Genomic DNA, 25,875 nt, shown 5'->3' with positions numbered 1-25,875 from the left:
TCCAGGCTGACCTTATTCCCTGTTCACTTTTCCACTGGGCTGATTTCAATTTTGTTTCACAGCAGTGTGAAACATTTACTAAAAGATGGAGAATAATTACTATAGAGAATAGAATTTCTCTGTAATACAGTCTGAGAAGTCTAGCTTGCATTATAGGCAAAAGCTAGAAGGAGGGCTGGAGGAAGAGAAGGTTATAGCCTGTAATATTTCAAATTCTGGTCCTAACAAGCAACAGATGAGGTTTGTGGCTTTGAATTCAGGTTTAATGGTTTTTGCAGTGCCACTTTCTGAAAAACTTATTTTTCTCCATGTCTCATCTATCTCTTCTTCATTTCCTTTTCTCTGATAGCTACATTTCCCTATATTTCACAGAATAATTGTATATAATATTGGCCTGAATGAGTGCCTAATCTATTCAGATCCTACTATTGGCCTTCTAGAATATTAGGGTTAAGCCTGCTGAAATCTGCAGTTGGGAACAATCATATATAAAAAGATTGGGAATGGTCTAGTCTGATTTTTTTGTCACTGTCCTGTGCTTGCTTCCCTGCTTTGACATAAAGTTAGAAATTTCAGCAGAAAGCATTTTATGTTGCTCAGTCTGTGACAGCATAGATCCTTCTTCCTCTGACATGCAGAATGAGGAGCAAGCCACCATACAGGATTTTAATATGTTCTTGTGCTGGCTCAAAGTACACACTTTAATTAATTGAGGAGTTAACATTATATTTCAAAAAGGTCCTTTAAGAAATTTAGCTGGTCTCATGCATTTTTTTTTTTTTTTTTTGGTTCTTGATCTCAGTAATGAAATAATGCAGAATTTTCAAATTTCCCATATAGATAAAACTCACTGAAATATTGTACGATAGCTGTTTTAAATATTTTTGTTAGAATTAATATTCATTTTTCCTGTTATTCTTCATGGTAAGGTTTCTTTTAGTGACAACATGAAGGGGGGAGGGAGGGCAGGGAGGGAGAAAAAAATCAAATAAGTCTTCAAAAATTCAGTTTAATCTAAATAGGGACCACAAATACTAAAAACCATGATCATAAGGTTATTGCATGGTGTTATTCTAAGGCAGAGTTAAGGCTATTTGAGTACTCTGACACTGCATCTCTATACCTTAACATGTTTTTTTTTAAAGTTTAACCTTTTTACTTTAATAACCGAGGGCTAGATTCTGATTCAGGGTGTAAGCCTGTGTAAGGGAGTAAGAGGAGGTAAGACTCTCCCTGTCCCTTCAAAGGCTACCTGGACCTCTGATCCAGGTATGTATGAATGCGCTGTTGGCGCCATATATCCTTCTACTCACTGGCCATGGTCGATGAGCCTGGGTGTGAGCATGGGCTGAGACAGAGGGGTATAGTGATTTGCTGCTTCTGTAGGCCAGCAGTAAATTCATAAACTTGGAATTGGAAATAGGAGAAAATGGAGTAATCATGGCTAATAGATGTCTCTGAGTCATGACACCTCCTGGGAAGGCTACTAGTGTGGCACAGCTGACACATCTTGCTCTGCCAAAATCAAAATCTAGCCCTCAATCTTGATTACGTTTACTGTTTTAAAATTATTTTTTGCCATCCCATATGTTTGTTAGTATGAGGTTCTAGTGGAAATTGGTGGCCCAGGAGTACTTACTCTGTTATTTCATGAGACCTAGTTTGATACCTAGGTCTACTGTCTTGCTTTTGGAACTGATAGTTCTAGTGGATCTGCTGAAGAAACAGTAATGATAAAACAAAGTCCATGAATGTGAGTGCCACATACTGGTCTAACTCGTATTCATCAGCAGAAAGGATAATTTAAGTAGAATTATTTTATTACAATACAAGACATAACTATGGTGGCACAAATGGTACTTCTATCATTTATTTTTCCTGTATATATATTTTTGTATATTGTCTTAGTTTAGAAATGGCAGTTTCTGTTGCATATAATTATGTATTAATTATAAGATTATTGCTACAAAAATCAAATGAAAATAGTATTCTAAGGAGAATGGTCTCTGAAGTACTACACTTGTGAGACTAGGTTATAATTTCCAGCTAACCAACACAACACTAGACTCCCAGATAAATAGTAACTTCAAGCAGACACTTGTTTATACAGTAATGGTGGTGAACTAGCAAACAAAAAATAGCATTTATGTAGAAATGAACACTTATAACACTCCCTCTTATACCTGAAATTTTTGTACTTAAACTTTCAAAATATGCTTACATTATAAATCAGTTTTATAGTTTGTTGAGCTCAGTTATTTGTTAGAAATAATGTATCTCAGCCATATATTTTTTTAAAACAAATTGAAGTAGAAGAGGTAAATTCCAGTATCCCACCAATTTAAAAATAAAACAATAAAACAGGCAACCTGTTAACTAACTAATATATAATTACTGCTGTGTTTGTCCACATAGTCACTGTAATGCCTTTACCCAACTACTTACTCTTAAAGGGCCTTAAGGTACCATGAGTGCAACAAGTATTATGTAAAGTTAAATTCCATATTATAAATGCCAGTATCTAGATATACTGTTTATTTCTCAGCTGATGACTGGCATTTTGGGTAATAGCACCTTTTTCTGTTCATGCAGCTGTTCCACGCACCAGTGATACACAATGCAGCTCTATTCCAGAACCCAGATATGGCAGGAGAATTGGGTCTGAATTTTCAGCAGGCTCTGTTGTTCGATTTGAATGTAGCCCTGGTTATCTGCTGCAAGGCTCAAAAGCTATTCGATGTCAGTCTGTGCCTAATGCTTTAGCTCAGTGGAATGACACTGTACCAAGCTGTATAGGTAAGCAATTACATTTTGGTAATCTGTTGAGGGACACAAGTCTTCAAATCAGAATTTAAGAAATGTTTCAGAAAATAGTGTTTAACACATATATTCACTCTCCATTGATTAATACTGGTCATGTTCAATTTAAAAGGGCAATTTTTCATATCAAAAGTAATTGAGTACCAGCTGGTTGGTAAGCAGTTATAGTCTTTCGTATAATAACCAATTAGATTAACAAGCGTGATGCATGTTTTCCTGAATATTTATTATCTGTGTGGCTACCTCTAAAGTTGGAAGTATAAGATACAACTTCATTTTCTTAAAATCACAATAATCCCAATTTATTATACCATTTTTGTGGTACCCTTTTAGCAGATGTTTGTTGATATATAGCGCGCTGTCTCTCTCTTTAGGATTAGCATTCTAATGTACAGTGAATAACAATATCATTGTTAATTGCAGTTAATTTGCTTCATTTTCCAGAAGAACCTTTAGTGGAATAATGTTTAGCACTTTGGATTTATTTATACATTTAATAGGTGCTTGTCTTTTGTGCATAAATCTCATTGGTATCAACTGGAGTTATGTGCCTGTATGGAGAGTAGAATAAACCATCAAATATTTAAATTATAATTATCTTTAATGGTCTAAGCAGAGTTGATTTCACAGACCCGTTATTCTATATAATCTTTTCTTGAAATCTGAGGAAATGCTGGGCTATCGATAAATATATTATTTAATGTGCTGCACTGTGATTTATCAGGTAAGGCAAACGTTAGAGCTACTTTAGACTTAAGTGTCCTGATTACCTTTTATTTAACTGAAAGCTGCATTCCAAAGTGCAGACCAAAACTTAAAATCTACGTACTTGTAATAAAAAGAGAGTTATAACCATTAGATCAATTTGTACATTTAATGTTACTTTTCTGTCCAGTTAAATGTCTTTGGCTTTGACATAATCTGTGAAAATATTGTCTTTCAGTACCATGCAATGGGAATTTCACTGAACGGAGGGGCACTATCTTGTCACCTGGTTATCCAGAACCCTATGGTAACAGCTTAAATTGTGTGTGGAAAATCATAGTGACTGAGGGATCAGGTATTCAGGCAAGTCCATATTCTGCCAAACATGGAATACTAAATCACTTCCCCAATCCCCTTCCCCCCACAGCCAAATCAGGAAAAAGTAATTAGGGGGTTTTGTTTTTGTTTTCCTCCTCATTATTTTTTTTTACCAATGGATTTTTTCTAATCTCATTTTTCTTTTTCTTTTTCTTTTTTTTTGCTCACTCAGTTGTGCAGAGAAAATGAATTTAACCTCAGTAGTCACTAGCAGCTTTCTTTTTTAACTAAGTAGAATAGCAAAGATAGGTCCCAGTCCTGCAGGCTGATCCTGCTCCCATTTACCGCTTCATTGATGTCAACTGGGCACTGCACAGAAGCAGAGGTCTACAGTAGCTAATCTGATTGCAGAACTGGGGCCATAATTGGAGCATGATTTTCCATTTTCTTGAACCGTGTGTACTCATTTATATCTTTGCAATGTGTGTGCTGTTTTGCACCAGTTTTGCACAAGTGCAGATGAATATACAAAATAAAAGAAAGAGGAGAATAAGTATCAATTTCTTTTAGTTTTGTTTTTATTTACATTTTTTCCAGGGCTTTTTTGTTTTATTTTGCTTGTGTCTGGGTTTTTTTTTTTTTTAAGTTTTTTGTTTGTTTTATTTTTAGAGCATTCATTTAAATATAATTTTTGGGTTGAAAAACAAATACTGAATGGCATTGTTTTACAGATCCAGGTCATAAGTTTTGCCACAGAACATAACTGGGACTCTCTTGAAATCTATGATGGTGGAGATATGACAGCACCGCGACTGGGGAGCTTTTCAGGTAAGCATATGGTCTGGCTAAATGCAACCTTTTTATGGTGACCAGACTATGTATGTGAAAAGTTTCAATGTTTTCTTTAAACTGCTTTCCAGTCTCAGGTAGTAAATTTGAAATGGTATAATTTTGTCAATGTACTTACACCTAGGGAGATTTTCAAAGTGTCTAACTACCATTTGTGCCTTTGAAAATCTTCCCCGTCATTGCCAACTCCCAATATAGATATGCTGCCGTGATGTAAGGTGGGCTTACACTGCTGATACAGGTTGCTTTGGTAATGTAGGTTTAACCTTTCCGTTTTTAGACTCACCCTTTTAGGGAGGAGACAAAGTCATTCAGTATTCATGTAAACTCACTAGACAGTTAGAGAACAGAAAAAAATTGGTAAACTGAAAATGTTACAAACCATGTCATTTGTTGTTCCATGAGCATATTAGACATCTTTGGCATCACTCCCCTATCATAAAGTAATGTTTTTACTGAAGGAATGTGTTGTAGTACCACCAACATGAGCAAACACCTTACATGGGATGGACTGATGAATTATATCCCAGGCTCATCTATTTTGCACCAAGGTTCATCTCTATTGTGGGGCATAGCTATAGCACTCCAAGACATATGTATGTGAGATTTTGTGGTAGCTTCATATATGTTTTAAAATTAAGGTTTACATTGTGTTAAATAAGAAAATGAATAATACAATTAATACAGTAGTAGCCTTTATATTATTTAATTTGATATTAATACAATGTATTTGATGCTGCTTCTGATTGTTTAATTTTCAGTGCACTGCAAAATAATATACTGAAAGCTCTTAACTATATTGTAATATCAGAAAGGAAGCTCATGATTTTAGCAGCTAAGTAGAAGCAATTGAGGCTTTTGGAATTTACAAGGTTTGGGAAGTAGTTTGGGATTGTGGGGTAAGCATAACTAACATAATTGGGCATGAAAGAGTTAACAGTATTAAAAATTCAGTTGTCATCATTACATTTAAAGTTAGACCTTATTGAGATAAATCAAGGTCTTCGCCCTTCACAGAGCTATTTTTCCAAGTTGTGCTCAGACTAAGCGTATATGGCTACACTTTGAGCTGGGGATGTAATTCCCAGTTTGAGCAGATATACCCGCAGTATCGCTGATCGAGCTAGCACACTAAACATAGAGTGTAGCTGTGGTGACACAGGTGGCAGGAGGGGCGAGCTGCCATGAGTACATACCCAGCCAAGTAGATAGGTGCATATTCAGGGCAGCTAGCCCATCCTGCCACTCAACTGCTGCAGCTACACTTCTGTTTTTAGAATGCTATCTCAAGCAGAGCCAGTGCAGATTCATAGAATCACAGATTATGTCTATTCTAGCTGGAAATTACATCTTCCACCTCCATCGTAGACATATTTTTGGTCAGGCAACACTGCATTGGTTGGTTCACATTTGGAAGATGGCTAGAAACTTATTTTTATGAAAAAATGTAAATTTAGCTTCTAGATCTCAGTTCTGCCTGAAAATGCAGTATACTGTGAAATGTGATATTGGCAGAGTTCTATGTTTATTTTCTTTCAATAACTGATATGTTAAATGTTCTTACTTTACAAGGGCTTATCTACATAAAAGTTTTACCAATTATGCCAATATTATTATACAAGTTTTGTTATACCCCCCGTGTACACATTCTTATTCCAGTATAAAAGTGATGTTTTCACTTTAGCTTAAACTGTTCCCAAACAACATAAATTAAACTGAAAAAAAGACACTTACATTGGATTGAGTATGTCCATATGGGAGATTATACCAGTATGGCTATATCAGTTTAAATTCCTATCTGATATTGAAAAAGCTTTCCTGTGTAGAGAAGGCCCAAGTAAAAATATTGCAGAGTGTGATGGAATCTGCTATTGCAAACTTAACCTGGGATCTTATGGTAAAGCTACGTTCCTTTTCCCTTGTGTAGGTTCATGAATACTAAATGTTCTGCAGACATAATTATGTTCTCAATAACTGTTGTGCAGTCCTACGTCTTCAGATTGTGCCCTCTGTACTGTATTGCAAACCATATAAAACTCAACTGACTTCCAATCACTCCTTCAGTAACACCTGTCCAATTGTACATGTGTAACTGAGTAGAATTTCATACACAATACTGCTGATGATCCAGTCCAGCTCAGTCTCTTAGAGCCATGTTGGATCTGCAGGGCTCACAAGAGTCAAACACGCAAAGAAATCACTTTTGTTTCTAAAAACCCTAAATTACTCTGAATACAAAAAGGAGATGAAGTCTGGTATAGGTAGTTGTCTGTCACAGAATGAGCTGATCTTTTAAGGGGTTTGAGGCTCAACCAGGATCAGCCTGGTCTCCAAGTCAAGGGAGTAAGTCCTGGGATCACATGGTAGGGTAACTTGTTATTCAGAAGCTGGCCTTCTAGGACATAAAGAGCAGCCTGGGTTTAGTGAGCAAGGAGAGGTCAGGGAGAGATTTCATACAGCAAGGAGATGCTTTTTAGCTCCTGTGCAGAGGACCTGGGCAGCAAGACTGCCGAGGAAAGCTGAAAGCATGCCTCACTAGTGAGGAGCACAGACTCTCTTTAGCTCCCACACAAGGGTACTAGGGATCAGAAAAGGCCTGAAGGGATCCAGAAGTCACTGGGGAAAGAAGGTCTCCAGGCCAGCCAGACGGAAAGTCTTCACTGAACCTACCTTTGTTTGGACAGGAGCAAAAGCCCTTACAAGGGACTGTTGACCCTGAAGTAGATGGCTGGAATATAAGGGTTTTGAGATAACATATTCATTTATGCTAATCATCCAGACTATTGGAAAAGAGTGTAATTCCAGTGCACCAGATGTGGTGATTATTTGATAATGGAAGAGTAAGGAAACAGAGTTAGGGTTAGGGTTGGATGCTGGCTTATGGGAGACCCTGCTGTGGTGTTATTTTAATTAGTCACTTTTCAGAGTTGAAATACATTTCAAATGTTAATTATTATTAATATTTGGAAAGGCTAATTCGGGTACTTTTTAGAGCTTTCAACACTGTAATTGGTATATTTTCTCTTTGTTTTCTCAAATCTCCAGACAGCCTGAAATAATGACTCAGAGGTCTGGACTCCCTCGTCCCTAAATAACCTCATTGGAGGGTTAAGTTGAAACCCTAATTATAATATGTTGCAGAGAAGAAAGTGAAGAGAAGGAATGAGGAGAAACACAAGAGAAAGGATGGGGAAGGAAGAGAAATAAGGGCAGAAATGCGGGGGTCCTGAAGGGGCACATATTGTCCCTTGAAGTGATAATGAATGTGACCATAGGGTATTGACCAAATAATGATGATAAAAAGCTAAAACACTTAGTTACTCTTTCGAAGTCGTATTCCACTTTGATCTTTGTGCAAATTTCCCATTGACGTCAATGGAAGATTTGCTAGGTACTGAGGACTGTATTAACTTTTAAGGTTATACCCAGGCCACCAGACCATAATCAAAACTGGAAATTGTCCCTCTCCAAAAAGAATGAGCTTGACATACCTGGGCTACTTCTATTTGAATAATAATCTTTTCAGTTTAGGATATTCAAAAATATCTCATGTGTCCTAGGTAAATCATCAAGGGAAATCTGGATGAAAAAGTTGGTTCCTCAATATTCTACTATGAATCACATAAAAGAAGACAAAAGAAAATTAACTGTTCATATTGCAGCAGGATGTTATTTCTATGGTTGAATGTACAACCTGTGGCAATGTTCAGAGTCTTGATTGTAGATGAAACTGCTGTTTGAATTACTCCAAATTAATAATTGATACATTGCTAGAAAGAATTTGTTACGGATCCGAAGTTATGCATGTTTAGAAAACACATTACACATTGTGAGAATTGTTGTTTTCAATTATGATATTACCAAGTATGATATTAGGTTGGTGGTAATGCTTTGAATTTTGTACCATTGTCTTTGGAGTTTACCTCTGGAATTTCAGTATAACTTTTGTAGACACATATTGATGTTTGATAATATTTCTTCTCAAGAGAAAGTAGTTTATCCTTCTCACTTGACAACTGCCTTTGCAATTTCCCACTTGTAAGACAGTGTCCAATTCTAAACCACTAAGTGAAGCAGTGTTACCATATACACACAGGTGCTTCCTTATGAGTCAGATTGTTTGGAGCTGAGGTTATAAAAGAAACAAATGGCTTCAACAATCTCAGTTCATACTAACTAGAGCTAGCAATTGGTACTAAATAAATATCTATGATAAGATTAAAAAATAGACAATTTTGCCCCACCCTAATTATCTGATGTGGAGAAGTTATTAGTTCTCTGTGCCATCTGATGGAAATACAAACAAAGGTAGCTAAAAAGGCTGACTGAAAACCAGGTATTTTTGAGGGCATCCTATGATGAACTGGATGAATTTGCAAGGATAGTATGGATGGCAGTGACTCTGTGCCATCATGCCTGACTGAAATCTTTTAATCTCACTGTCATACCACAGTTGTAGTCAAGACCTTCCTTTGAAGCTTCTGATCTGTTTAATGTTAAAACAGATCCATATCTTGAAAAGCTCAGAAACTACAACAACCAGATCTTTGGTAGTGTCAGAGTCTGCTGGATAAAAGAACATCTCTACCTTCAGGTTTCAGAGGCACTTGCCAGGGATTTTTGGAACCTACAATTAACTCAATATTCCCAGTCTTCTCCTCTTCCTTTTTATCATCATCAGTAGCAACATATTCAGAGGAAGCAATGCTTTCAGGATACTTTCAAATCTATTTCTTTTGATACTGTTGTTTTAGCTAAACACTACATTTTATGAATGACATGAGTCTTATTTGAGTAACATCAATAGACCCCTGTCCTTTCAGTTTTCCCTTTGAGAGCAATCTTATGTATTTCCTTGCAGCATGTGAGGGAATTATTTTGGATTGTTGGATGTATTTGACACAATTGCCCAGGAGGGGATAGATAAAAATGGCTAGATATGTCAGGAAGTTATCTTGCTTTGGGAGTCCTGAACCCACCATTGGTTCAATCCAATGGCTCTTCATTTGACAGGGAAGCAACACAAGACATACTCCTTGAGATTTCTCATAGTCCACAAAACAAGTGATTCCTCAAGGCCTCACTCCTGTATTATCTGTAGGTGGAAAGAGCCTAGGCTAAATCTCCTTGCCTCTGAGTAAAGCAGCAACTTCCTCTGATTCTGCTCCATTGTTAGACAGGAAGACCCAGCACCATTGACAGTCTCTTTCATCATGAATTGGAGTCAAGAATTTCTCTATGCATTATCTCTAAGTCTACTGCAACAGAAGGTCATTTGAAAAATCTGACAAGGCTTGACCCGAGATGCTGCTGATTGCCCCGGCTTGTGTTCAGTTGTTTATAGGTCTCTATGTGTCCTGCCTCCCAGTCTACCCAGATCACTTTCATCAAGTTTGAGGTGAGATTCTCCAATCAGTTGTGAAGCATCTCAGGCTGACTGCTTGGTTTTTATATTTCTGGGAGGAATAGACTGAAAGTTTAAGGTTTAAAATATCCAGTTGGAATACAGGAAGCCTTTAACCAATCAAATCAACTCAGTGAATTGGAAGAGATTTTGTAGCTGGACAGCTAAATAGAGAGTAGGCCTGGTATAGTTTTCTATTCCTTTTATCTTGGACTATCTATTATGTCTGGAAGTCAAAAACGTCTAGAGCTGGCAGGGTCCACTTGTCATCTCAGCTTTCTCTCCTCTGATGCATGGATTAGCAGTTTTTGCTTAACCTACAGGAACAAATTTCCTTGGTCTGGGGATGTTGTTTTAGAGGCAGAGGACAGTAGCAAGGTAACAAAACTGTAAGAAGTTTTGTGAAGGTACATCTTACAGTTCTTGTTTCTACAGGCTTCTGTGAGGGAGAAAACAGGGACTTTCATAAAGACACTGCCAAAGGAGACCTGCTGCTGTCATTACTAGTGTGTATGGAGGAGTCCCCATGTGGGAGGGGAAGAGCAGGTCATAAGGATCCCCGTAACAGTTCCCCAATGTGAGTTGGGGAAGAAAGAAAGAGCGAGCAGTTGAGCCTACTCACCTCCCTGCTCCCAGTGAGTGCTGGCAGCTGATGCCCTAGTGGGGAAACTAGTTCTTTTGAAACCTAAATTCTCAGGTTATACTACCCGATATCTCTATAGGTTCCCTGAGGCATTTAGAATTAAGAAACCACATATTATGTTTATAGTTAATATTAATTGAGTTTTGGTACTCTTTTGGTTCACTTCTCACATAGAAGTGAAACTAGCACTCTATTATCTTTAAAAAAATCAGCAAAATACACAATCTATTTTGAGAATTTAACAGCAAACTTTATCATATGCAAACCTATAGATAACTCAGAACTTAATTTTGTAGATGAAAGAAGCTCTGTAATTAATGTAAGCAAGAAGGAGAGTTTCTTTGTTTTAATTAGTAGAAGTGTTTTCAGATTACTTGATGGTTACATCATTATAATTGCACATGGAACTTGTTAAACTACACTTGTTTTTTTTCAAGTGATTGGCTCTTAAATTGGCTTTTAAATGTTTGCTGTTTTAATACAGAGATCAAATGCAAGCAAACAGAATAGACTGTCAGCTGGAAAGTTCAGAACAAAAAGAAGTTTTGAGATTAGACAAAGCAGATCTTTTGTAAAACAGGCAATGACTTTTGCCAGTTTAACAAATGTCATTGTTAGTTCAGACAAATATGTGTGTTTGTGTGTCTGTGTTTGATAGTATTACGTTATTTGTTATAGATTAATCAATTCTACTGAAATGGTATTGTCTCAACCAAAGTGTAAAAGTACTCTACTCGAATGGAAAATCATGCTCTCTGATTGGAGGGAGTTTTATTGCTTAATTACTACAGCTGGATAAATAATATTCTTTGATTATGTTATTCAGTGAATATTGCTGTTTTAGTGAATTTTATTATTATTACTTATTTGCAATATTTAACTAACTCAGTAGTTGACTAAATTTGCTGAATGAATTATTTAACTATTTTTTCTGATACCAAGTAGCTTGAATTGTGAGAGGCTACATCACACTACTACACCAAATATGCACAATTAATGTAATTGAGAAAGGGTAGTCTGGTGAAGAGTGCATGCAGAAGGGCCAATGTACCTAATGGACAGAGTGGAGTTATGTGCACTGAACAGCCCTTGTTCAGATTATATGCTTTACACAGACTTTGGTAGCAGGCAGTGGAGAGCTGTTCCACATCAGGAGATGAATGGGAGAGCTTTGTCTAAGAGGCAGAATCTAGCATTTGGTTTGATTCCTAGGAATTTGATTTGCATGTTTCCAATTTTACTTGTAATTTTCTATTTTATTAATACCTGAAGAATTGCTTTGCCTTTCACACTGAAGGGTTTAGTTGGAGTAAGGCAAGCTGGTAAATTTGCATTGAATCAGAGTAGCACTACGACAATATTGTAAGCTAATCTATAGCCTCTGTTTTCTAATAATTTTTTCAGTCCTCTCCATGTCAGACAGTCTTCATAGTGGGGACTTCCCTGTCTCCATAGTAACTGGGGGCAGACCTTTGCCCTGAGCCTGGGCTTTGGACTGCCCCTTAGAATTCAGAAGGATTCTCCAGAATTCTCTGCCCCCAAGAAGCATGAGTGGCAGACTCCCACTTTCTTTTTGTAGCAGAGGTCTCACAGGATTTGCAAAATATTTTTAATGATGTGTGTCTCAGTTTCTTCATTGGCTTTACTTCTCAAAACTACTAAACTCAACTTTCTGAGGAGGGTTGGAAGGACAGCTTCTCTTCTCATCTCCCCACTGAGAAATAGTAGAGACCTCAGGAACCCAGGTCCCAACAAGGATGTGGGTGAAGTCCATGCTGAGCAGGCTGCAGAGAAGCTAGATCCCAGCTGGCATGTAGGCAAGGTCCATGCTGAGGCAGTTGAGCAGGCCACATGGAGCTTCCTTCATTGAGACAAGCCCCAAGCAGTTGCATGGAACTGGAGGTAAGATTTTTCAAAGCCCCTGCTTCTCCCCTGCACATGGGACTCTATTCACACAGCTTGCAGGGCAAGCAGGAAAAAAAGCTTCCTGAATGTTGAGGGAAGGCAAGATCTCCCATCCCCATAGCAACACAGAGAAAGAAATTCCTGCTCCCAGCCAACAGGTGGGCAAGGTCCATGCTGAGATGAATGAGAAGGCTACAAAACATCATCCCTTCCCATAAACTTTTATCTGGAAGGCCTCACGTGCCATGAAAGATGCTGTCTCCTGCAACCTCTCTAGTATCAATGAACCATTTGACAGGTTTCAGAGTAACAGCCGTGTTAGTCTGTATTCGCAAAAAGAAAAGGAGGACTTGTGGCACCTTAGAGACTAACCAATTTATTTGAGCATGAGCTTTCGTGAGCTACAGCTCACTTCATCGGATGCATACTGTGGAAATCGCAGAAGACATTATATACACAGACACCATGAAACAATACCTCCTCCCACCCCACTCTCCTGCTGGTAATAGCTTATCTAAAGTGATCATCAAGTTGGGCCATTTCCAGCACAAATCCAGGTTTTCTCACCCAGTTTGTTTGTGGGAGGGCGGAGGGTGAGAAAACCTGGATTTGTGCTGGAAATGGCCCAACTTGATGATCACTTTAGATAAGCTATTACCAGCAGGAGAGTGGGGTGGGAGGAGGTATTGTTTCATGGTGTCTGTGTATATAATGTCTTCTGCGATTTCCACAGTATGCATCCGATGAAGTGAGCTGTAGCTCACGAAAGCTCATGCTCAAATAAATTGGTTAGTCTCTAAGGTGCCACAAGTCCTCCTTTTCTTTTTAATGAACCATTTGTCTCCAGTGGTTCTCCCTCACTCTACATTCAGCATGTTTGGTCCCCACTCAGCCTGGACACAGCAGCAGGAAGCATGAGGTGAACCGATTCAGATTCTCTATCCTGGGAGCTGGACCTACTACTTCTCTCCATCCAGACTCCAGGGATCCCATTGAAAGTTATGAAGTGGCTCCCTTTTTCCTTTGGGAGAATTGCAGGGTACATGCCTACAGACTGTCATTTCAATCTCCCTGGATATGTGCTCTCCCCTTCACACAGCTCTACTTCATTCTCATAGGGGTATGGCCCATGGACAGGTGGCAAAAGACCTGCTCACACCAGCTCTTAAAGAAGCAGAACAAGGCAAAACCTTGCATGAGAGGGTCTCCTCGATCCACTAAAAAGAAGGAGAAATCTCTCAAGCTGGGACTTTGAGCAAAATCCCTTAGACTCTCAACTAAGCTTGTCAGAATTAAGCACAAATGGGGATCTCACTTCACAGGTAGGGCTAGGGAAATAAACTGTTTTCCCTTCCTGGAAAAAATAAAAAAAAATCCCATCCTGAATTGGAACGAAAAGTAGAAATCTTGAAAAATTTCATGAATGAAAATCTTTTTTTAAAAAAAGTTGAGGTCAATTGAAGTGGATTTTTTTTAGATTTTGACCATTTTAAAATTATTTATTTTTACTCTAATTATCACAATTTTTAAACCAGAGGATCAGAATGTTTAGTTTAGAAAATGTAGGGCATCTTGACAATTTAATTACTTTTTTTCAAAAACAAAAATTGAATTGAGAGATTTGTCAAAACTGACCCATTCTCATGAAGTTGTATTTTTGACAAATCAGCATTTTTCAATTAAAAAAACATTGTTGAAAAATTCCCAACCAGCTCTATTTACAGCTACAGAAAATAAATAATGAAACAACAAGAAACCTTGCAAAATTGAAGAAAAGCTGTGTAATTTTTCATCTCTTGGTTTGTGATAGTGGGATTAAGGCAGAGTAGAGATTCCCTCAAATGATCTACTTGTACCTACAGACTAAAAGGTCTTCATTAATATCCCTAAGATTAAGCCTGCTGAGGCTTCCTTAGTAAATGGTATAATCATTCTAGCTGAGGGAATATTCCCACCAAAACACAGTCTCAACTCTGAAAGTCTTGGATGAAGTCTCTTATTGTTCAGGTCTGTGCTCAGCTGAGAGCCCATTGTGGGCATGCACACACAGGAACACACATATGCAAAACAACCAGCAATCTAAAGCAGACTGCAAAGAGTTATAAGGTGATCTAATTAAACTGGGTGACAAAATGGTAGATGAAATTCAATGTTGATAAGTGCAAAGTAATGCACATTGGAAAACATAATCCTAACTAAACGTTCAAAATAATGGGATTTAAATTAGCTGTTATCACGGAAGAAAGAGATCTTGGAGTCATTGTGAATAGTTCTCTAAAAACATCTGCTCAATGTACAGTGGCAGTCAAAAAGCTAACAGAATGTTAGGAGCCATTACGAAAGGGATAGACAATAAGACAGAAAATACCATAATGCCGCTATATAAATCCATGGTTCGTCCACCCCTTGAATACTGCATGCAGTTTTGGTTGCTCCTTCTCAGAAAAAGATTTAATAGAATTGGAAAAGGTGCAGAGAAAGGCAACAAAAATGGAAGAGCTTACATACGAGGAGAAAATAAAAAGACGGGGACTGATCTCTTTAGGAACAAGATGCCTACAAGGGATATGATAGAGGTCTATAAAATCCTGAATAGGCCAGAGAAAAACAATAGGGAAGTGTTATTTACCCGATCAAAAACCACAAGAACTAGGGGTCACCCCATGAAATTTATAGACAGCAGGCTTAAACAAACATAAGGAGATATTTCAGACAACACAACCTGTGGAACTGATTGCCATGCAAAGTTGTGAAAGCCGAAAGTATCAGTGGGTTAAAAAAAGAATTAGATAAGTTCTTAGAGTCCATTAATGGTTACTAGGCAAGCTGGTCAGGGACACAACCTCTTGCCCCAGGTGTCCCTAAACCTCCATCTGCCAGAAGCTAGGACTGAGTGACAGAGAATGAACCATTCAATAACTGCCCTGTTCTACTCATTCCCTCTGAAGCATCTGGCACTGGCTATTGTCAGAGGCAGTATACTGGCTTAGATGGACCATTAAGCTGACCCAGTATGGCCATTCTTATGAGATACTTTAGCTTCTGCTACAAGAAGAAGTATTTTCAATAAAGAGTGCTTCCTGTAACAGGGTCCTCTGCCTGCCCCTCTTCCTGGGGCCCGCTGACTGCCCCAATAAAGCTCAGAGAAGCTTCCTGTTATGCAGCACCCGTGGCTTTATTTACACACACAGTTGTCCCACCACCAGTGTTGAGCTATTTACAAGGCTCACAGGGTTAGTTCCCTCTTTGGCTAGCACTCAGCCTGCAGCCAGGAGACTGTCTGTTCTCCTGGCAGCCCCCTCCATACTGGCTCCCAGCCCTTATAACTGGTGGCTTGTCAGGCCCACAGGTGGAGCCAATCCCCAGGCCAGGCATCATGCCTGTTACACCAGCCCCAATCTATTTCTCTTGATTGGAGTTGGCTGAGCAGGGGCTAATTAGGTTCTTTTGCAGCAGCACCCTGCTACATTCCCTTTTGGATTTATACCTTCTACGTGAGTATTCACAAATGTCATATCATCCCTCCCTTCTAGTGAATGGAATACATGTCAGTCCTTGTCTAACAACTCCCTCATACACAGGATCCAGCAGCGATCACTACAAGCCTTCAGAAACATGACTTTGAGTGAATAAGTGGAAGGGCCAACTTACAGCGGTAACAAAACTCTGCCATCTAAGTTTATCACCCAAGACAATCTTTATTTTAAAGGAAAGATGAAAGATAGTGTCTGACTTGCCAAACATTATCACCCCATTTCTAAGATAAAATCTGACTCAGCTTCTTGGCTGTTGGTTCTCACATGTGAATACCTGCCATCAAATTTGCTTCGTTTTCAGCCAGTAATTGGAGCAAATCAGTGTATAAAGATCTTGGTCCAAATCCAGTACTAGCATCTCTTTGGTGAACTCATTCTTTATATTATTTAATTGCTACCACGTCAAGTCCAGAGAAGTTTGTAATCAATACAGATAGTGTACCCCGTACAGGGGGTACATATCTTGATTCCTGTAGGAGTCAAGGGGATGTGACACACTAAGGAAACATCAAGTATAACCTGTCTCATGCTGTGGACCATCAAATTTGCTCCTTCGTTTCCAGCAGATGATTCTTCAGAAATATTATGTGTATATAACTGCACAACAAGTGTGAAAAATTGGGACAGAGGTTGGGGGGTAATAGGAGCCTTTATAAAAAAAAGCCCCAAATATTGGGACTGTCCCTATAAAATCGGGACATCTGGTCACCCTATTCTGGAAAGTTCTTTCTGAGCAAAGATCAGGTCTACACCCGGTTGCCATGGAGACAGGGAACACCACACTATGAACACTGTCTGACATGGAGGATCTTAGAATGAAAATTCAAAGGTAAAACAAAAATATCTCTTTCTGATCTCATAAAAAGAGAAAATAATCATTTTGCATAATCACCATTGATGTTCACAGGCCATTGTGATAACATTCTATCTCTTTTGGGGATAGAAGTGTGCCGCAGCATTACTGTGTGAAGAGGGAGTTAAAGAGAACAGAAACAGAGAAAATTAGTGTCTCAGAATGATGGGATGGGTGTCTCCTTCCCCCCCAGACTCTCAGCTTCCATTCTGAACTTATGTACAGACAAGAAAGAACTGATGACATTGGAGCTTCATTTCAGAGCTAAATCCTTTACTTTACTTATGTGGATAATCCGTTTGAAGTCAATGGGATTATGCATGTGAGTAAATATAGTGGGATTTAGCTCTGGCTGCACTTGCATAACTCCCTACTGTCCTATCATGTCATCAGACTTTACCTGGAGCTTTTTAAAAATCCAGGGTACGATATGACACATAATGAGGAGAGAATAGGCTAGTGTTTATGTTTCTGTAAAACAGTAGGAATTTCCTTTAAAAAGTTACCATATTGCAATGTACTACATACCAGAGATGAAACTGTCTTGTTTGTTGCAGGTACTACTGTGCCAGCATTGTTGAACAGCACCTCCAATCAACTTTACCTGCACTTTCACTCTGATATTAGTGTGGCAGCAGCTGGTTTTCACCTGGAGTACAAAAGTAAGACTGTCTGTTGCTTGACTCATTCTTTTTTTTTTTTTAAATCTAATTACCAAATTTGATCTTGGATGCTGCAGATGTAAACTGATACCTATTGAATTATATCTTTAAAAAACAATCAAGTTAAAAACCAGTAGAAGTTCAGCCTTCACAAAACAATTTTTCATGAAGTAGAAATACATAAAAAATCTACAAGAAAACTTTCAGCATGTTGTCTATCAGTATAGTCATATGGTGTTTCAGATTAATAGTTCTGGAAACTCAGATCACATTTTACATTTTTTTTTAAGCACTACATTTATACTTAACAAGATTATGGAAAAGCAGATGGGTAACCCTAAATGCTTTTCCCCCATTCATATGTGCATATTTTTCTTCATGGCCCCCATCCTGAAAATCCTGCTAATTCATTGGAGTGAAATAGCTGCAATTATGATAAATATTGTTGTGCACTGATGGCTACAAACACTATTATAGTTCTCATTTAAGATGCATTGGTGATATGGGCAATAGAAGCCAGAATGGACATTGTCAAACACAGCACATCTACCTCTTGAGATAGCTGTGTTTCCATCTTATATACTTTGTGGGCTATTTAGTTATGTACCTTTTTAAACAGGTTTGATATTTTATAAAATTCCAATGGACAACCACACACACTCTTTGTTCGGGTTATATATGCATTAATTTTGTATCTTTTTCCTCTTTAAAACTTAAAATAATTTCTATAAAATGGTGGTAAAGTCAATGCATTATGTTTGTTTATTATTTGTTTTAATTGGAGGTAAGCATTGCAAAGAAGACTATTTAAAAAAATGAATGTGGGGATGAGATAATAGTCTGATAAATGGGTTAACAAAGGTCAAATTTGCAAATCATCTTTAGTGTTTGGTTATGCTGGTACTCCATTGTCTTGCAAAAGAAAAATAAGAATTTTCTATGAGATTCAGTCTTATAGTACATGCATTTATGCACTAAAAACCTTAATGTTGATATTCATCTTCTTTAATAAGCAGTTGCAAACAAGCAAATACATGGATAAGCTTTAATAAATAGCCTTTAAAATTGAGATAAACGATTATCTAGAACATAAACTTATGCACAAAATTTTAGAGGCCAGATTTCCAGCTGATGATAAATATTCTGAACCAGACACAAACCATAGGGCAGCCTCACACTCTGGTTCAATTCCCCTACTTACTACTACCATTTGTATGCAAGTTTGTTGCAATTTATTTGAAAATGACTATTCTAATGATGGTGCAAAATGATATCAAAACGTCCATTTATAGTAGGATGTGTTTTGAAAATCTGCTACTTTGATATATTTTGAAAACATCTGTAGATGTTAAGATATAGGTTTTATTTTATGCCAGAAGTCAATATAATTGCTAATATACATAGCTGAATTATAGCTGATGAATGCTCTTATCTGTTATGCTTAAGGTTATTCTGAGCCTTCTGGCTTACTTTTAACACTGTTGACTGATACAAAAGGAAGATGTTATTAAAATATTTTGACTTTTATTTTCTTTACACATGTAGAAATTTTTCATTCCTTGTTATTGGCATCTGGTTCAGTATCATTACAAAAAAAGTGAAATGATAAAAGGGGCTTACATTACACAGTGAAATAGATGGTAAGATAATAAGCTTTTTTACAGGGCATTATATTAGTTGTTGGAGAAATACAAAAACAGTAATCACTACTACTGAGTCTTTTTCAATCCTTACATAGCCCAAAGATGGTGTCAGAATTGAATATGTCATTTCTAACTATGCTATTTGTTGTTGTTTCCAGATGGGACACGAAACAGTTGTATTTTTATGATGATTATATTAGTGCATTGTGCTGTCTTACTTAGGGTTTCATTTTGAGATCATCCTGATTGTGGATAAAAGAGGACTTTGTCCTATTACTGATTTTTCTGGTGAAAGTTATACAACAGAATTTGCTCCTTTATGTCAGTTGATTAGCCTGCATTCTTCTCCCCCATCCCTAATGAAGGAATAAATTAGCTACCATAGTATCTTGGGATGGGTTTCTTCCTGTCTTGGATAAGACTTGCTTTCTTAACTTTAGCACACAGTGATTATTTTGTCTTCCTAGATGCATGATGTGACTATGACATACAATTCCTTTTCAAATCTTTCCATTGGATTCCTTTCTGTATCTCATCAAATTTTAACTTTTTGTACTCACCTCAAGATCCTACATAAATTTGTCTTTCTATACTCATTTAATCTTGTCTCATTAAATCACACCCCACCTCCTCCCTTAACCAATAGGCTTGATGTTTCCTTTTTACATTTCTCACAAGAGTGGAATGTGCTCCTATTCCTGATCCTCTAGGCCAACACTATAGGATGATCCAAAAATGTTTTGTGAATGGATGCTATTCTCTGTTAAATTCTGTTGGATTTAGAATAATGGTCACTACTATGCCCCCATTTCAACAAAGCACATATCATGTGCATAGCTTTAAGCACTTGAGTAATTCCTGTGACATTAATGGAATTATTCATGTGCTTAATTGCTTTGCTGGATCAAGGCCAAAAATCTTTAGGGTTTTTCTATAATGGTTTCCCTACTGTTTGTCACCATCAATTATCTTAAACTTAGATAACAAGCTTTTTCAGACAGCGACTGTGTCTTTGTTCTGTGAGGTGCCTAGCAAACTTTTAGGTATTATAAATGTTATGTTTTAGTGATTTTGCTTGAGTAAGTATGTTGTCATGTAACTTTGATTGACCTCTGAGAGGTCTATCAGCTATTGTGAAAGCTGTGTTTATGTTCTTAGTATCTATTTTTTACTTTGATTGGATCTTGTTTGCGTATATTATGCTAGCAATGTGGTTCCTGCTAAAGAGAATATTATTTTAGTTATTTCCGTATATCTGTACCCTTGAAGCCTTTTCTGATCTTAGAGGTCAGCTGTAAAGCATTTGGGGAGATTTATTATTAATATTATTTATTGTTTACTGGGTTACTTAAAATGTAGAAAAAAATCAATTCTGCAACATTTAAAATATAAAAGTGCAAAAATAAGTTAGCATTTTCAGACACTCCTATGGACACTTAATAACAAACACTGCCTACACTTTTAAAGACATCTGTTAATGTTATTTTTTCCCTTCAATAAAAACTTTATGATGGTTTTAATTATGTTGGCTTTGTGCTAGCTTGTATATGGTACATGATAGAATGCAACAGCTAGTCTGTATATGGTGCATGATAGAATGCAACAGCTGAGAAGTAGCCATTACGGTGTATTGTGTCAATAATTTGTGCATTAAATAATATCTAAATTTCCATTGAGTCCAAAAAGTCTTCCCAGTGCATTTAAATTCTAGATCTGTGAAGAGTTATCTGCTGCCTCAATGATATATACTACAGAAGCTGTAAACCAGAGGTTCAAAATGTTCTCAGAAAGCAGAGGTCTGGCAGAATAAGAGCCTCTTCTCCACACTATTGTATATTATTATGTAGTTAGAGTTAAATTAACCCAAACATGGGAAGTGAGAGATTCAGACATGCAAATATGGTAAAGCAAAGACTACAACTTTATTAACTTTTAACCAAAGAACTTAGGTAGCTACCTGAACAAATACTCTGCTGATATTGAGCCAGGCTGGTTCCTACATTGGCAACAAGGAGCACAACCAAATACCTAAGGGGAGGCAACCTCATAAATATAAAGGGAAGGTACGGTAACCTCTCTGGCACCTGAACCAAAATGACCAATGAGGGGACAAGATACTTTCAAATCTGGACAGGGGGGAACAAAGGGTCTGTCTGTCTGTGTGATGCTTTTGCTGGGAACAGATCAGGAATGCAGCCTTACAACTCTTGTTAAGTAAGTAAGTAATCTAGCTAGAAATGCGTTAGATTTCCTTTTGTTTAATGGCTGGTAAAATAAGCTGTGCTGGATGGAATGTATATTCCTGTCTTTGTGTCTTTTTGTAACTTCAGGTTTTGCCTAGAGGGATTCTCTGTTTTGAATCTGATTACCCTGTAAGGTATTTACCATCCTGATTTTACAGAGGTGATTCTTTTACCTTTTCTTTAATTAAAACTCTTCTTTTAAGAACCTGATTGATTTTTCATTGTTCTTAAGATCCAAGGGTTTGGGTCTGTGTTCACCTGTACAAATTGGTGAGGATTCTTATCAAGCCTTCCCCAGGAAAGGGGGTGTAGGGCTTGGGGGGATATTTTGGGGGAAGACATCTCCAAGTGGGCTCTTTCCCTGTTCTTTGTTTAAAACGCTTGGTGGTGGCAGCATACGGTTCAAGGACAAGGCAAAGTTTGTACCTTGGGGAAGTTTTTAACCTAAGCTGGTAAGAATAAGCTTAGGGGGTCTTTCATGCAGGTCCCCACATCTGTACCGTAGAGTTCAGAGTGGGGAAGGAACCTTGACACCCTACATAAGCATAATAATAGGATTAGGTCCACGCTGCTCAAATACCCCCTTAACCTATTCCTTATGCAATGTCTAAGAGTCCAGACTTCGGGTACCCCATTCCATGTGAGAAATTGCTCCCATCCTATGAACGTCAAGGCTCAGGCCCAATGCCTTCCGATTTCTCCATAGGTAAATGCAAATATGGCAGTCCACAGTGGACACTTGTCACTGGGGGCACCAACTATTAGCAAGGACATCAGCTCCCCTTCAGTTAAGTAGGAATAAGTTAATTCATCCTCAAAAATCAGTGAGAAATGTATCACCACAGTTTTTTAACCACATAGTGTTAAGAATGCACTGGCAAGAAACAGCATGAGGATTATTTTGTTTGTGTTTTAATATGAAGTGTGAGTGAGGGTAATATTGAGGGAAAGCGTGGGCAAGGAGGTTGATTCTTTTTTTCATTTACCTCTGAATGTGGCAGTGTTAGTAGTGATTTCTTTGCTTCTGTCTTTGACTTAGTTTTTGTATAGCCTCCTCTGCAATTGACAGTTTCATTGTACTATTGGGATAGCTGTCATGGGAGGTTGTGTTTACAGAGAGACCATCTCTCAAATAGAACTAATTCTATCCACCATTGTAAATAACAAGTCATTCCATTGAATTCAGTGGAGATACCCCAGTGTAAATGAGAGAAGAATCAGAGTGAGTGAGTCTAGGGTATTACTAAGTGATATAAGCTATGCAGGTCTCCTTCACTGCTTTGCTTAGGAGACACAAAGATCAACACCTTAATGAATGTCGCCTTTTCGGGTTGTGTGCCTCCAAGATACAATACACACAGGCTGTACACTTTTAAGTATAATGTAGCCTAAAAGCTTATAAAATGCAAATTTACTTTCAAAAATGACTGTGAAAACAGCATTGTGAGGTTCAGTTTTATAGTCTGCCAGTGACTCCAGCTCAGTTGTGCTCAGTTACAAGTGAAAAATGTTTTGGCGGTGGTGGGGAATTGTATGTTTTTGTTTGTCCCCCTAATTGCCAATGCTACAAAACTCTGTGATCTGAAAGTCAAGCTGTGCTCAGTTTGGCTCATAGATAGTCACCAATAACTGATGCATCTGAGGTGTATTATAGCAGTAACGAGAGGCTGAAATCCTGGCTCCATTGAAATCACAATGGCATAACTCCCATTGACTGTAGTGGGGTCAGGATTTAACTTTTGGTATTTTTTCAGATGTACACCTCTGTACAACTCAAGGTAGAGATTTTGCAACTGGAGTTTAGTTAACTATTCTGTTGACATACAGTCATAAAGAATAATTTTCTTTCTCCTAAGACTGTATTGTCTCTGCAGAACCAGCAGGAGTATAGAAAGAAGGTGTGACTGTGAATACAGAAAGCAAGCAGGTCTGCACAATAAGAAATTGCCATTTTTACATAGAACAGTTCTTTTTTCTAACCTTAAGCATTCTTTATTATAACATGTATTATACAGCCATACAGAAAGCGCAAAATAAGTAAAACTTACACATAGGTTATCTTCCCATCTTAATAAGGGGAACATTTCTGCCCTTATTTGAAGGAGCCACCCAAGAAGGAAGCAGAGCCAAGCACACTTTACTGTTACTATAAACAGTAAGGGGGTGCACATATGGGCTAGTGCTTGCTGCTGACTGCTCAGGCTTTTGGCCATTCAGCTACCTGAGGTTTGTACGATTCTTCTCCCCACCTTCCCTTCACAAACATCCTTCCCCCTCCTGACATCTCCAGCTTGGTGGTACCCACTTTGAAATAAAGGAGTCCAGTATTTTGAACAGGGATCTTCGGCCCCATTCTTCCTGAATTGTCATTTCCTCTGTTATTTCTTCCCAGTTTTCCTCTGATAGGAAAAAGAAGCCACGGATTTTGAGCTGTGCAGTTTCACCAATCTGGTCAGGCTCCCACTGCTAGCAGCTCTCCAGATTGCTGTTAGGGGATCCAGACACTGAACCCCCATTTATGCTTTAAGCTTTTCTGGGTCTCAGTAGGCTACAGCCCTGTTTCCTCCCTTGGCCTGTTTGGCACATTTCCTGGGCATTGACTCTCAATCTGTTATCCCTTTATGGAAAGAAAATCCCACAGCCCACCTGCCTTAGGCCCCTAGTGTTTCCTTAGCAAAGAGTGAAGCTGAATGCAAGTTAAGTTGAACAAGTAGAATTTTATTAAACCCTGTGCTCTGTTCTGTTCATGTGGGTAAGTTGCTTCCCCCATTCTGTGTTCCCTAATGACCCACTAATAACAAGGCTCTAAGGGACATGAGCCCTCTAATCCCAGTTCCACTGATGATAACCCCAGGACCAGCGGTATCTTCAAAGATACCCCCGTATCTTAAACACACAACTCCAGCTAAAGGGGTGAGCCTTCTGGGTTTGCCTCTTAAAGGGGCTACATGGTAGGTGTAGCATATAACAAACACAGACTTTCAACAGGACTTGAACGCAGGATTGCTCTGTAATAGCACAAGAAATATACAAATCTATTAAAAAAAAAAAACCTAAATGCATTTCCCTGACTCAGTTTCCTCACCACTCCAGAGAATTCTTTGGACTGGGATCAGAGTTTTTTGGACCATGCAAGTTCTTCTGTTCCAGTGGATGGCTTGTGCTCTGAAACGTGGAGCCTTCTTTTCTCAGCTCACCTTCTGTGGCCTCTGCTGTCTATCCCTTTCCCCTGTGTGGCCCTGTGAGTCCTTTTATAACCTGCTGCTTTGTCCTGTCTTTATCCTGCTTTTGAGTATTTTCCATTCTCTCAGTGCCAGCCCACTGCAGAGGGAAGATGGAATTGGTTTCCCTTAAGATACAGTTAGTCTTTTTTTGTTGTTGTTCTTCCCAGCTAAGACCTATTTAGGTTCTGATAGTGCTTAACCATTGACTATTGTCCCTGATCTGGCAGACATGTGCTTTCAGGCTTGTAAGCCATGGTGCTTACACAGATCAAGGGTATGTGTATGCTTTGGGCTGGAGATATGAATTCAAAATCAAAGAGACATACCTATGTTAGCTCTGGTGAGCTAGCACATTAAAAATGGAGGTTAGTCACTGTGGCATGAACAGCAGAAGGGGCTGGCCACCTTGATTATGTACCTCAGTCTTTGAAGGGTATGTAATTTGGGCAACTAACCCCTCCCACCACTTGTGGCCAGTGCAGTTACATTCAACTTTTGGTGCACTTGCTCAATCACAGCTAGTACGGGTATGTCTTTTCAAGCTGGAATTTACAACTGCATCTCAAAGTGCAGACATAGAGACATTACATGATACGGCAATTTCATAATATCAACGTCTTAATAACTTCATAATATCAACCAGAATTCATGAGTTGCTCAGACAGATCCCCCAAATCATTATATGCAAACAAAGAGCTTACTTGCTACAAAATCACTGTCTGCCTCCCTCATCCAGCACTCCTACTGCTGAGAATGGGTAATTTTTCTCTCTATCTGATGTAAACACTGGCATCAAGACCAAAGGAGCTACACTCAGTAGCATCTGGAAGAGAAAATGCTTTGAATAGCAAGATATTATTCCCTGGTAGGTTCATGAGACATCCCTTTCCTTCCCTATCTGATCAGAAAGGAGAGATAGACAGAAGGGATTAGATGAGGCAGAGAAGAAGGGATAAAATTACTGGGAAATTTGCCAATGGGTAGTGAGCACAGTCCACATCCTTACCTTGTGTAAATCACTGTACGTTCATTAAAGTCAACAGAATTATACCAGCTGAGAAGTTGGTGCT

At 38.3% G+C, this 25,875-nt stretch overlaps 1 protein-coding gene across 1 annotated transcript in view; it reads left to right on the top strand.

Moving 5' to 3' along the window:
• CSMD1 (CUB and Sushi multiple domains 1) overlaps window positions 1-25,875 on the top strand; it is a 1,979,019-nt gene that overhangs the window by 1,673,218 nt on the left and 279,926 nt on the right. The window contains exons 34-37 of the mRNA XM_037894193.2: window positions 2,593-2,796; window positions 3,764-3,888; window positions 4,575-4,671; window positions 17,591-17,695. Coding sequence (XP_037750121.1) covers window positions 2,593-2,796; window positions 3,764-3,888; window positions 4,575-4,671; window positions 17,591-17,695 — 531 coding nt within the window. The remainder of the gene's footprint in view (window positions 1-2,592; window positions 2,797-3,763; window positions 3,889-4,574; window positions 4,672-17,590; window positions 17,696-25,875) is intronic.

This window comes from Chelonia mydas, chromosome 3 (genome assembly GCF_015237465.2).
Source record: "Chelonia mydas isolate rCheMyd1 chromosome 3, rCheMyd1.pri.v2, whole genome shotgun sequence".
NCBI classification, from domain to species: domain Eukaryota; kingdom Metazoa; phylum Chordata; order Testudines; family Cheloniidae; genus Chelonia; species Chelonia mydas.
The sequence above is the reverse complement of the archived record's forward strand: the minus strand, read 5'-3'. Positions and strand labels throughout refer to the sequence as shown.